Source organism: Cavia porcellus, unplaced genomic scaffold (assembly GCF_034190915.1).
Source record: "Cavia porcellus strain 051 isolate PalLab524CR breed Dunkin Hartley unplaced genomic scaffold, mCavPor4.1 scaffold_18, whole genome shotgun sequence".
Taxonomy (NCBI): domain Eukaryota; kingdom Metazoa; phylum Chordata; class Mammalia; order Rodentia; family Caviidae; genus Cavia; species Cavia porcellus.
Genome location: NW_026947501.1, coordinates 69349697 through 69361865, shown reverse-complemented (window position 1 = coordinate 69361865; position 12169 = coordinate 69349697). Strand labels below are relative to the sequence as shown.

Here is a 12169-nt window from a genome sequence, read left to right as displayed (position 1 = left end):
GCCCGCCTGTGCATGGACAGGGCTCTCTCTTCTCCGAGCCAGTGTGCTCAGGCATGAGGGGACTGTGAGGAAGGCCTTCCTGGGGCCCAGCCCTTGTAGAAGGAAGTGGCATTGCTCTCCGGACTTCGGCATGGGTCTGGCAGCAGCTGCTCAGTCATGGGCAGCAGCCAGTGTCCTACACTAGGGGCCAGGCCTCAGTTTCCCCATGTTGGTAGAGAGGTGAGTGGCATGACCTAGGTAAAAACTTTAGCTCCCAAGCGTACATGCAAGGGCCTGAACAGCTGGCGCACAGCTGGGCGGGGGCAGCAGCACCAGGTGCCACAGGGAGGGGCAGGTGCTCAGAGTCTGGAGCCTTGGTTGACACTGGGTGTCCCCAGCAGACTCTACCCCAGTCCTGAAGTGCAGCTCCTCCACACCTGCAGGGCCAGCTAGTGCAGCTGATGTTGGGGTACCCCACAGCTGAGCCGCAAGCTGGGCGCTGGGGCCGGGAACTGGAGGAGAAGAGAAACATGCACGGCTGTGGGCTCGCTTCGCTGTTGTGAGGCAGCAGGTTCCCCCCAGAATCCCCTAGGATGGAACAGGATGGTGACAGGAGGTGTGGTACAGGGTAAGAGGGGTTCACTGAGCCTCCTCCGGTGACCACTGGGGTCCAGATAACCACTATTTTCCATCTTACTGGGTCCACGGATCCCCTTTCCATGCCCCTGTCACTCTCCTCTGTGCCCAGGATGAGGTGAGGGCCTCGGGGCTGGAAACAGCAGAGCCTGGCCGAGCAGCAGCACTGCCTCTCAGGACCACAGGGCCTCTGCACCTGCTGGTCTGTCTAGATTTTTTCCTTTGGGTTTTTAGAGACAGAGTCTCACTGTATGGTAGGCTGTGACCACTTCACTGTGCAGCCCAGGCAATCCTCCTGCCTCAGCATCCTGAGGGTTGGGGTCCCAGGCGGGCCCCACCATGCCAGGTTTCCATGGGAGATTTCTTTACAGCTCTTCTCAGAGCTCTATTTCTCTTCTCCCTTCGGTCTGTGCTCTGCAGAGAGACCTTGATCCCTCTGGAAAATCAGCTTCAGCCAGGCTTCCCACCAGCAGCAGTCTGCAACTCCCCAGCTTGGAGACATCTGTTTTCACCTGAAGTTTGGATCCTCTGTTAAGATTTGCTCTTAGAAAGCAGGCTGGGGCTGGGGATATAGTTCAGTGGCAAAAGTGCCTGCCTGGCAAGCATGAGGTTGTGAGTTCAATCCCCAGTACAAAAGCAAAAAGGCAAGGTGAACGGATTAGTGGGAAAAACAGCAAACACTGCGCCAAAATCAGAGATGCGGCTCCACCTGAACTTGCTGTGCCTTTGACCGCACTGCGGGACCCCTTTCAGCCTGTTTCCCAATGAACACGAAGGACTGCGGTGACGGGGGCAAGGAGATGGTGAACCCTGCAGGAGGGCCGGGGATTCTGCCCAGAGCTCAGGCACCTCACCTTTGGTTGCCTTTTTGCAGTCGCGTCGCTGGGAACCCTGCGTGAGGATCAGTGTGTCACTCAGCGCTGCCTCGGCTCTCTCACCAAGGTGAGGGTCACAGGAGGACTTGCTCCTCCGGGTGGATGAAGTCGGTCTCTTAACCGTAGGTTCAGAGTGAACTGATAATTGTCTTTCCCCTTCTGTCAAGGAGGAGTTGGCACCCCCTGCTTCCCACCCCAAGTACTGTCCAGCCTCAGACCCCCTTTCCCCACTGCCTCAGAGGACGAGGAGGCAGCAGCCAATGAGAATCGCAGAGACTTCAGTCTCCACTGTGGCTCTGAGCCGACCCAGGAAGGCTGCGCGCGGCTCCCTCGCCCCAGCCTGCGGGGGATTCTGTCCTGGGAGCGGTAACCGAGGCTTAGCTCCCAGCCGACGGCTCCGTGGTTAGGAGCTCTGATGGGACCTTCACCGCTGCGTGATCCTGCCCGAGTTATCCCACCGCGGGCCTCAGTTTCCTTATCTGTGAAATGAGGATGATTAACGGTGGCCCGCGCACCCGCTCCGGGCAGCGAGCCTTCCTTGGTGTGATCCAGTGGAGACGTCAGAAAGACTGCGCGGCCAACGCTTCAGGACAGCTCCGCTAAGGCAGGACCGGGGCAAGGACGCCTCCAAGGTCCTCGTCAGCCTAGAACCATGAGTGACACAGGGACAGCGCGCGGAGAGCCCTTTCCCTCCGATCTCCTCCCACCCTGTAGGCTCTTTGTCCCCTTTAACAGAGAACCTCCAGAGGTGAGGAAACTCACCCCAGGCCCCAGCCTTCCCCAAACACCGGCTGCCAGTGTTTCTGGCTGGAGGAACCCAAGAAAGATCATCAAAGGGAAAACGGACAGCGAATCTTTCATAAAATAGCCCAGTCAGAAAGATGGTGACGCCCATCTGGGAACCGCCCGCGTGGCGACGGAGAGGCAGGGCGCTGCTGAGTGCTCCGGGAAGTGGCCCGAGGCGTGGCTTCCGAGCCGCGCGGATTCCCTGCGCCTCCGAGGACCCCAACTTCCCCAAGCAGCGCGCTCGAAACCACGCACAGCCCCCCTCCTCGCGCTCTTGGAGAGCATCCCCCCCCCCCCACACACACACACAGGTCCCCAGGTCTTCAGGTCTCTGCACACGGATGCGGGAAGGTGCGACCCCTGCCTCTCAGGATCGCGGGTTCAGATATAGTCCCAGGCTCCTCGCCGGAAACCAGAAAAGTCCGCCTCGCCGAGCTGCTGCATGGGGGGGGGGGGGGTAGAGATGGGGGGGTGAAAGATTGCAGGCTGAGAGCTGCTCGCCTCATCTGCCCCTAATCAGACTCGAATTGAGGGCAGGATTTTGAATTTGCTCCCAGCTCTCCAAAGGCAGCTCTTTGGTGACCCTGGGAACCCGGCATTAGGGGGCAAATTCCAAAACCTCAGGGAAAGAGAGGCCACCATCCCTGGGGAGAAGCCTGGATTCCAGCCCCGCACTTAGTCATTGGTCCTCGGACTCCTGGTCGGTGCAGACCCAGCCCCCGCTTTGATATTCGGCTCTCGGAGGTATTCACAGTCCATTTATTGCTGGATGTCAAGCACCTCTTTATCCCCGTACTAGTAAGAATTCTTGCAAGCCCACACCTTTTCTCTGGGGAAAGGGGGCTCAGAGAATTTAAGTAATTTGTCCCAAGTCGCACAGCTAATAAGTGCCGAAACCGGAGTTCATCTACAGAGACCTGGGCTCCGGAGGCCAGAGACCGCCCTGACCGACAGCTGCCTTCTCCTGACAGCCGATCCTGGGTCGGAGCCTGACTCCTGAGGGACAGTGCAGACCTGGGTCTTGCATTTAACCCACGCGGAAGCAGGACATCGGGTCTAGAGAACAGTGCTCTGCGCTGACAGGAGAGGCCGACCTGCGGGCGAGCTGGGGCCCCTAGGAGCACACGGGCAAGAGAAAGGAGACCCGTGCACATGTGTGTGGGAGCCAGGCCCTGCGTGTACAAGCATGCGTGCGTGTGCGTGCACACACAATCCTCCCATCCGGGTGCAGTGAGCCGTCTGCCCTGCGCCTCTCTCTGCTCAGCCTCCTCTTTTGGTCCCTGCCTCTGAAATTTCGCTGGATCTCCTTTCCGGGTTTTATCTGAATCCATCTGTGTCTGTCTCTGGGTCTCCTTTTCCACACGGACACAAGATTAGGTGGCTCCCAGGTCACCAGGTCTCAGGAAAGGAGCGTCGAGGAGTGGAACGTATCCCTCTGTGAAACGCAGCGCGCGGGTGTTGGCGCCTGATTGTGGGTGAACGTGTATTGCGCACCGCGGTTGTGGAGGGTTGGTAATGTGCGCTGGTTGTGCGTGTGCGAGGTATGTCGTGTGGGTGTCAGATGCTTGTTCTGTGTGCCGCGCGTGTCGGTCTGGTGTGTAATTCGGGGCGCTGTGCTCATGATGCCTGCGTCTGCGCCTGTAGGCTGGAGGGAGCAAGGTCGGAGGCGCTCTTGGAGAGCAGGGCTTGAGGCCGCGGGAGGGCGCTGTGGAGGAGCAGCGGGGTGACGCGGGCTCCTCCGGGGCCTGTGGAGACCGCTGTGTGCCCGCAGGGGACTCAAGCTAGCGTGGAGCGCTAGGGATTTCCGGGAGTCAGTGGGGGCGCGGGAAGCCTTGGGGAGGGGCGCTTGGTGGGGGTTCTTGGGGGCATCCGTGGCAGGGACTGTCCCCCGCCTGCGGTGGTGCAAGCAAGTGGCAGAGAGGGCGGGACGGAGCCAGGGAGGCCGCGCGGCCCCGGGGCCCGGCCAGGCAGGCGCCAGCCGCCGAGTTGAAAGGCTGCCGCGGCTTCTGCTCGCTGCTTCCCATTGCGCCCCCGAGGCTTGCGGGAGGAGTACAGACCTGGACCCAGCTGGGCTCACCTCGGGGTCTGAGGTCACGAAAGGGGACACAACAGTGGGATGGGCGCTCGGGTCTCCGCCTCGCGAGTGTCTGTGTTCAGAACTTGAGCGGAGAAGCAAACCCTAAAACGAACTTTCCAGTCTCTTCGATCCAGCCTTGTGGGTCAGATGCTGGGACCCCGCAGACCTGAACCGAACTGGGAGGCCCGGACACGCGCTGACCTCGCTCTTGCCCAAAGTATCCAGGCCAAGGGAGCCTGGGTTCTCCTGCAGCACAGGCAGAATCGCAGTCCACAGCCCGCGGCTCCCCTGCAAGGCTGCGCATGCGGGGAGGTGAGATGCCAGCCCGGCCCAGGGTCCAGGGAGCTGAACTCGGAGCTAAGGCCCTAGACCCCAGCACCTGGTTTTCCAGGGCCCATTCTAACACCGGGTGGTTTGGCGAAGAGGAAAGCATCCCTGTCTGCCTGTTAATTTGAGGGAACCAGATCACCTCCCGGGGCCTCAGTCCTCCCGGTTGCACATTTGGGGCGCAGTGCGCTGCCAGCCACCCTCGGGCGGGAAGCCTCAGCACATAGTAGGCTCTGACTGCAAAAGCTAGCGGGCTCGGTCTCCAGAATGGCGCCCAGCGCCGTGTGTGGTAACTGCACCTAGACCCTAAGGTACTAAATGGATCGAGAAGCAGATCCCTGAAAGATCAGACCTGGGTCCCCCTGCCCACACTGCTCTGCCTTTTAGCTGGGACCTGAGTTCGGAGGACTAGAGTGGGCCTGAAGTGGTGCGCGGGGCCCTGCAGGGAATTCCCTCTGGGCTCCACAGAATGTGGCCGGGGCGTCACCCCGCACCAGTGTCACCTACACCAGCATGCGGCCCGCAGCCAGCCAGCATTTATTGAGCGCCTTTTGTGAGCACACTTTGTGGAGAAAAGGTATTCCGAGCGGGGGTGGGGGAATGAAAGGGCCAGAGGAGAAGGAATTCAAAACAAAACAAACAAAAAACCAAAAATCAAAGAAAAAAAAAAAAACGCCGCTGCCGAGGTCGAGGGGAAACTTATCAAGGGGCAGAGGCGCGCGCTGGCGGGGCCCCCTGGGTAGCCGGGCCCTTTCCACGCTGACCGGGACCCGGTGCGCAGGGGGCGGGGAAGCGCGCCCGCCTCGCCTGCAGCTACCGCCTCGCTGGAGCCGCGGCGCGTCTGCAGAGAGCGAACCGTTGCTCATTACCGCAATTATGTTGCTCTAAATTTGCCTCGACCCTAAATTACCAAACTCAGAGGAGCCGCGAGGCCCCAGAGCTCGGCTGAGGGGGACACCCGATCCCGCCCTGCCATTTTTCTATACCCAAGAAGCAGAAAGGATTCCAGCGCTGCAAACGTGATCCGTGGAGCTGAGAAATCTCAGGTCTGGTCGGCGCTAGGAGGCTCCCTGGGACGGCGGGAGAGCCGCAGGCCCATTCCGCAGGTGAGGAAACCAAGGTGGAGAGGTAATGGGAGCTCACCTATCCGAGGTCGGCCCATCAGTCACAGGCTGGTTTGGATCAACAGAACAGAATCCACTAAGACCAGAGAACTGCCAGAGGGTCTTCAGGAAGGAACCCACATTTGTTCTGGGGGTGAGGGCGAACTGCAGGTGTCTTTGGTGAGCTGCTTAATTTATGGAGAAAAGGAACTGGGGGTAACCCTTTCTGCCTGCAAGTATCTGTAAGGACAGTGCCAGCCTTCAGATGCCTTTAACAGGCCCCAAGGGCACAGAAGTCAGAGACCTGGTGGGTGGAACTCCTCTGGGATGAGAAGTCCCAAAACCTGGTCATGTGTAGCCAAGCTTCTGGAAGCCCTGGGCTGAGGGTCCCTGCCCAGTCCCCTCTAGGACTGTCTGCTGTGGGGAATAGCACTCCACAGCAACTTTGTCTCCTCTTAGGGCAAGGGCTGGGACAAGTTCAGACCACAGCTGCACTGGGAAGGGATAGAACCTGGGATCTAGCACCTGGGGAGGGAGGGTCCAAGGACCTGGAAGCAGTGCTGGGTGCACAGGGGCTAGGTCCACTCAACCCTGGGCTCTGGGAGTTCCTAGGCTGACCTCCAGCCCAGGCTAGAAAAGGCAAGTGCACTGGAGTTCCTTTTCTGTCTGTGGAGAGATGGCTGCTGGTCTCTCCTTACATCCTGTGCCAGCCCCAGTCCTAAGAGCCCTTGATCTACTGCTTCTCTTTTTAACTGCTACAGACCAAGGCTGCCCAGGACTTTCCTGTGTGGAGTTTGCTTGCAAAAGCCGCCCAGCAGACAGAGGCTGAGGAAGAGGGGTGCACATATTTGGTGAGAATTAAACGAGCCTCCCAACACTATGGAGAACCCAGAGGTATGGGGAACATAATGGGCTTTATTGACTGTCTCCCACGTCTTTGCCGAATTCCTGCCAACAGGCCTGACTTGGTAGTTGTTCGAATACTGTATGTTCTCCCTGGAGCTTGAACTTATTAAGTAAAAGAAAAGCCAAGTTTGTGAGCACTGTGGAGCAGGGCCTTGCTAAGAGATTGCCAAGGTGAGAGGAGTCTACGGAGGCCCGAGGTTTCCTGGGAACTCTGATGTCCCTAGGCCATGTGATTCTGCTTTTGTCATGGGGATTGCAGTAGGGGTGCAAAGGCACTATCATCTGGCAGCTCAAAAGTGGTTCCACAAACTTTCCACCCTGGCAACGACTTAGAGGCAAAGCCATTTCTTCTCTCCTCTGGCCTCCTGTGGGAAAACCAGGTTGGGAGGGAGGTGGGAACCGGCTCGTTCAGCTGCCTACAGCCAGGGACCATTCTGGGAGTTCACTTTGTTTTCACAGACAGGTTAAAAGGGGAGGGAAGATAAAGAGTCAGTTATGGGTCGCCTGAGCAAGTGTCTATTTCAGCTTGAAGTGAATGGGAAATGGAAAATTGAGCCTCATTATTCTAGATAATTGCCCCAATTCTCCACTTGACTTTGCTAAGGTATTCTGTCCTGTGTGCTCCAAATGACACCTGCTGCTGTGTGCCTGCAATCCTGTCACCTCTGAAAGCTGCTGTGTAAAGCTATCGTGAAACTGCAAAAGCAACTGTACATGTGAAGAAGTAAAATTAAAATGCAAGACTGAATCAGTGAAGAGATCACTGCTTGTAGCTTAAAATTAATTTATTTAACAAATATAGCTATAATATAAATGATAATAAAATTTCAAATATACAGTATATTACATAGTACACACAATCCCTTCCAAAGGGAGTCTTGAGAGCCATGGAAATGAACTGTTAAATAGAAACAGATCTTTTTTAATTTTACAATTTTTTTCTGGTACTGGTGAAAGAGACCCCTTCAACCTACCTTCGAAATGCGTCTGTGTGCCCTGCCCCCCCCAAAGCAATGTTTGGCTGCTGGAGTGCTCTTAAATTTTCCAAAGGAAGGGGATGGCATCTTCTCGAATGTTCTCTTTTTCTCTCCACTTTTCCTGCTTGGTGTGAGGCAGGGAGCAGCAGTGCGCAGACACAGCGGCCTCTTGTCCTGCTCCGCTGCTCGTTCTGCTGCGTGGGACCTTGCACGAATCTCTTGGCCTCTCTGGCCCAAGTTTGCCCGTCAGTAGCTCGAGGGCCTGTGCAGATCCAGTACTAATGACTCTCCCAGCCACTTTTTGGGATGGGATCAGATTCAGAGAGTGATCTCAGGGAGCAATCAGGGGAATCCGGGTGAGCGTGGGGGTTAAAGGGAAGGGGTCAGCGGTGCTGAGTGAGGAGACAGTTGTAGGAATCCTGCTGCTCACAGAAGAGGCGGACTGGAGGAATTAGCTGGCACCACCGATGGGCACTACCGGGCCACCTATGTCAGATGGTACATGCTGTAGCCCACATGCGCAGTGTAGAGTCCCACCGGGGCCACTGGGAGGGCGGCGCGCTGGAAGGGGCCAGAGGCACTGTAGAGCGAGGCGCCCGCTGCTGCCGCGACGGCCGCTGGCCCACCGAGGGGGAAGGAGAGTCCGAAGGCAGCCGGGGGCAGCATGGGCTTCGCTGCCATCTTCAGTTTCTCCAGTTCGGCCTCCTGCAGTCTCTTGGCCTTGGCGCGGCGGTTCTGGAACCAGATCTTTACCTGCGTCTCGGTGAGGCTGAGGGAGCTGGAGAACTCCGCGCGCTCCGCGATGGACAGGTACTGCTTCTGGCGGAACTTGCGCTCCAGGGCCAGCAGCTGCGCGGTGGTGAAAGGCGTTCGCGGCTTCCGGTTGGTCTTGTGCTTGCGAAGGGTGCAGGCTGGGGGACTCAGCCGTCCTAAGGGGCCGAGAGAGAAAGAAGCAGGGGGTTAAGAGGGCGAGAGCGGCGCTGTCATTGGCCTACAGCATGGGCGACACAGTGCCAACTCCAGCTCCGAAGAAGGCTTTTGAAAAACATTTCCTTCAGTCCCGGCTGCATCCCCACAAGGAAGACAGTCCTGTCTACTTTTTGCAAATGCTCTGCTAAGATTCCAGATGCAGCACACTCATATTCAAAACCTTAGTGCCCACGTTCAGCTGGGCATTAGTAGACACACCTCTGCTCAGGTCGGCAGGTTAACACGGCCTTTCACGGTGAGGCCTCTGCCTCAGCCACTGACCGGCGGATGCCAATACCGGCAACAAAACCCACAGGAAGAAGCTCTGCACCCAGCCCAACATCACACAGAGCTTTATGCCCTTTGCCAGACATTCATCCGTGCCCACCAAGCACCCAGTGCTGGGCGGGGCCACCATCTGCTGTAGATTCCAGATCCCCAAATCTTGCGCTTCCCCCCCCCTCTGCAGGGTCCTGGGGGCAGGCCTTGATGGGGGAAGTGGCTGTCACAGAGGTAAGATGGTGACCCCACCCTCTTAAACATATCAGGTGCTCTGAGCAGAGGAGAAATACCTTCTTCTGACATACTCCTTCTCTCTTGGGCACGAGACATATTCTAATATGTCTCAGGGGTGGCTTCGATTGTGGCTCTTGGCAGGCACCTACGGTGCCCGACAGTCTTCTGATTTTGGCTTCCAAATAACCCTCAAGGATGGAGACCTGGAGGGAGAACAGGGCTGGCACTGGGGGCTACCGTGTGCACCTCTCTCTCCAGAGCTGCATCGCTCACCTGAACCCAGATAAAACATGCAACAGATTATTTCCAGGGCAACCAGAACCCAGTTAACTTTGGGATGCTGGGCCCAAGGCCCTCAGCTGAACTCTCGAAGTCGAGTGGGGAGGAAGATTTGCCCACACAGCGGCTTGGCCAGGGGAAGGTGGATTAAGGAGGGTGCTTGGCCACTCGAGTTTTGCTTATACAGTCTTTCTCTCATTTCCTGCACCCCCCCCCTTTTTTTGGGTAATGACCTTTGGTCTCTCTGACCATCAGGATGTGAGTCAAATGAAATCGTGAGCTAATATCCCCTTATTCCCCCAGCCACTGTGAGTCCGGGAAGCTGTTGGCTGAGACTTGCTTTCCTCAGGGCCACCGGAGGGGCAGATGCGAGGGAAACGTCACCTTCTTAGCAGGGACAACCCAGCGCCAGGCCACCTTCACTGGCCATTAGGCCCAGGGAGGGGCCGGCTTTTCAAAGACGCTTAATCCCCAGATAAAAATCATTCCTCAGCATCGCGCCATTGAATTTATGCTACTATTATGCTGCACAAAATAATCGAAGGAAACGAGGAAAACTTGGGAATTTCCCGTGCTCCTGAAATATCTCTGAGGAGTGTTCGCCGGGCACAGAAGCCCGGGCCCGACAGGCTTTGGAATTACCCTGCCCTAGGGCGAGCTGTTAGTGCCTGGTGTCCTTCACGCTGGCCCAGTCCCAAAGGCTTGAGAGCTTTGGAAAAGATAGCGCCTTCCGCAGACTTGGTGCCTGCCCCGCCCCCTCTACGGGACCGAGGCTGCCCCTCCCCCTGGATCAGCCCTGCACCCGACGCCCTAAGCCGCTGCCTCAAACTTGAAATGCGCGAGGAACCTCTTGGCAAAAAGAGGTTTATACGATGGATCGGATGGGGGGCAGCCTGTTAGAAGAAAGTGAAACTCCATGCACAGGGAAGATGCCCGGGCCGCTACGACCCATCCTGTCCTTCGGAGAAATGCAGAGGAGCAGGTTTTAAGGTCAGATGGTGAAGCAGGGTCCTTTTGTGGGTGCGGGGAAGCGGTGCCCCAGCTTGGGTGTCCTGCAAGTGACCTCCCACCCCGCAGCGTCACAACGCCAAGGAGAGGAGCCCGCGAAAATGGACCTCGAGCTGGGCCTCCGCCAGGACCCGAGCTCTTCCTGGGTGGCAGCAGCCAACCCGCAGCCCGTGACGCCCCGCAGCGTGGCCTCCAGGTATCCAGCTACAGGTACCAGACGCCGAGACAGGCAGGCGCCGGTGCGCGCCAGGCGCCCCCGGGTCCCGCACCCCCTCCCGGCCAGCCCCTGCCGGGTTCGGCTACTCACTGGCTGGGGGCGGAGAGAAGCGGGGGCTCTGCATCCACGGGGTCCTCTCGGGCTTCTCGGGGCTCTCAGCTTTAACCAGCGCATCTTCCGGCAGCTTCAGGAGTCCTCCCACCGAGAAATGGCCAAGCGGCCGAGGCGAGGAGGGCGCGTCTGCGGGGCCCAGCGACCCGGGCCGGGGGCCCAGCGGCTGAGCCGAGCCGCCCGCCGCCTGCGCGCCCTCGGGGGCCGCCAGCGCGCCCTCCTTGGCCCCGGGCTTCCTGTGATCGGCCATGAGCGCCTCCACGCTGAAGGGCAGGAGCGACGGCGACGCTTTGGGCTTGGCCCCCTCCTCCTCCGCGCCCATGGTGGCGGCCGCCGTGGCCGCGGTGCCGGCAGGGCCCTGGCCCGCGCCTCCCCCCCCAGGCTTGCCGAAGGCAGAGTCCTCCACTTTGACACCGAGTGGCAAAGAAGTCATATCAGCAGCCGGGGCCATGCAGAGCCGGGCCCCCCTCCCGCCGCAGCACAGGCCAGCCACCAGGCATGGGCTTCAGGCGGCCTGGGAGCGCCCGGGGCCTTGGCCGGGCGGGCTCTCCGCGCTTGCGCCTCCCGCCGCTCCCGAAGGCCGGCTCTGGGGCGCTGGGGCGCTGGGGCGCTAGGCCTGGCTCCCTGCCGCCGCCGCCGCCGCCGCCTCGCGCAGGCCGAGCTCCCCTAGCGCACTCGCGGGCTCCGGGTCCGGCGCAGCTCCCCAGAGAACTTGCTAATAAGGCGAGGCCAGCGCGGCGGCGGCCAATCAGCGCGCGAGGGGGCGGGCCCGGAGCGGTCCATTGGGCCGCGCTCTTGGGGACGAGCCCCGAGGCTCGCTGGGCCTGGGGGTGCGAGGGGCTGGGGCGGCCCGGGGCGCAGAGGAGGGGAGGGGGCACCCAGAGACTGCTCCGCGCTAAGGCCCGGCGGCCCCAGTCGGCTCGGTGCCCGTGCATCTCCGTCTTCCTGTGTTCCTGGAGAACTGAGTCTTGTTCCCTTCTGTCATCTTCCTTCTCCCCTTCTTTTATGGCCCCCGTCCCTCTCCCCCCTTTTTGCCCCTTTTCTTTCGCTGCTTCATTTCTCTTACCATTTCCTTCAGTCTTACTTTTTCTCTCTACTTTCTCTTCGATCTGCGCCCCTTTCAGTTGTGCTCATTTCTTACAAATTCCTTTCCTATGTGTAAAAACATATGCGCAAGGTTGTCTGTCTTAGTAGAAAGACACAATAATATCTATGTTTTACAACTCGTAATTCTGTTCCTCTGTTTCAGTCTTCACAATTTCCCCCAGGAGTGAGCCTTTGTGTCTGCCCGGGAGTTAAAGCAAAGTTTGCCGGAGGAAGACGAGCTGCTGTCAGTTGCCTGGGTGCAGGATAGCTAACAGCATTGCGATCTAGAATTGGTTTACAGGACCTGTCTTTAGCCC

The 12169-nt window shown here is 58.7% G+C and overlaps 1 protein-coding gene and 1 long non-coding RNA gene across 2 annotated transcripts; one reads left to right on the top strand and one right to left on the bottom strand.

Moving 5' to 3' along the window:
- The first annotated feature begins 3603 nt into the window (after window positions 1–3603).
- Window positions 3604–7452, top strand: LOC134471406 (uncharacterized). Its single transcript, XR_010040872.1, has 3 exons — window positions 3604–4665; window positions 5149–5786; window positions 6545–7452. It is a non-coding gene; the product is annotated as an uncharacterized LOC134471406 (long non-coding RNA).
- A 4-nt stretch (window positions 7453–7456) lies between these two features.
- Msx1 (msh homeobox 1) lies at window positions 7457–11447 on the bottom strand. Its single transcript, XM_003464347.5, has 2 exons — window positions 10746–11447; window positions 7457–8595 (listed from the first exon to the last, which is right to left on the bottom strand). The coding sequence occupies exons 1-2, from the start codon at window positions 11215–11217 to the stop codon at window positions 8153–8155; spliced, it is 915 nt and encodes a 304-aa protein (XP_003464395.1). The 5' UTR covers window positions 11218–11447; the 3' UTR covers window positions 7457–8152.
- Between the last annotated feature and the right edge of the window lie 722 nt (window positions 11448–12169).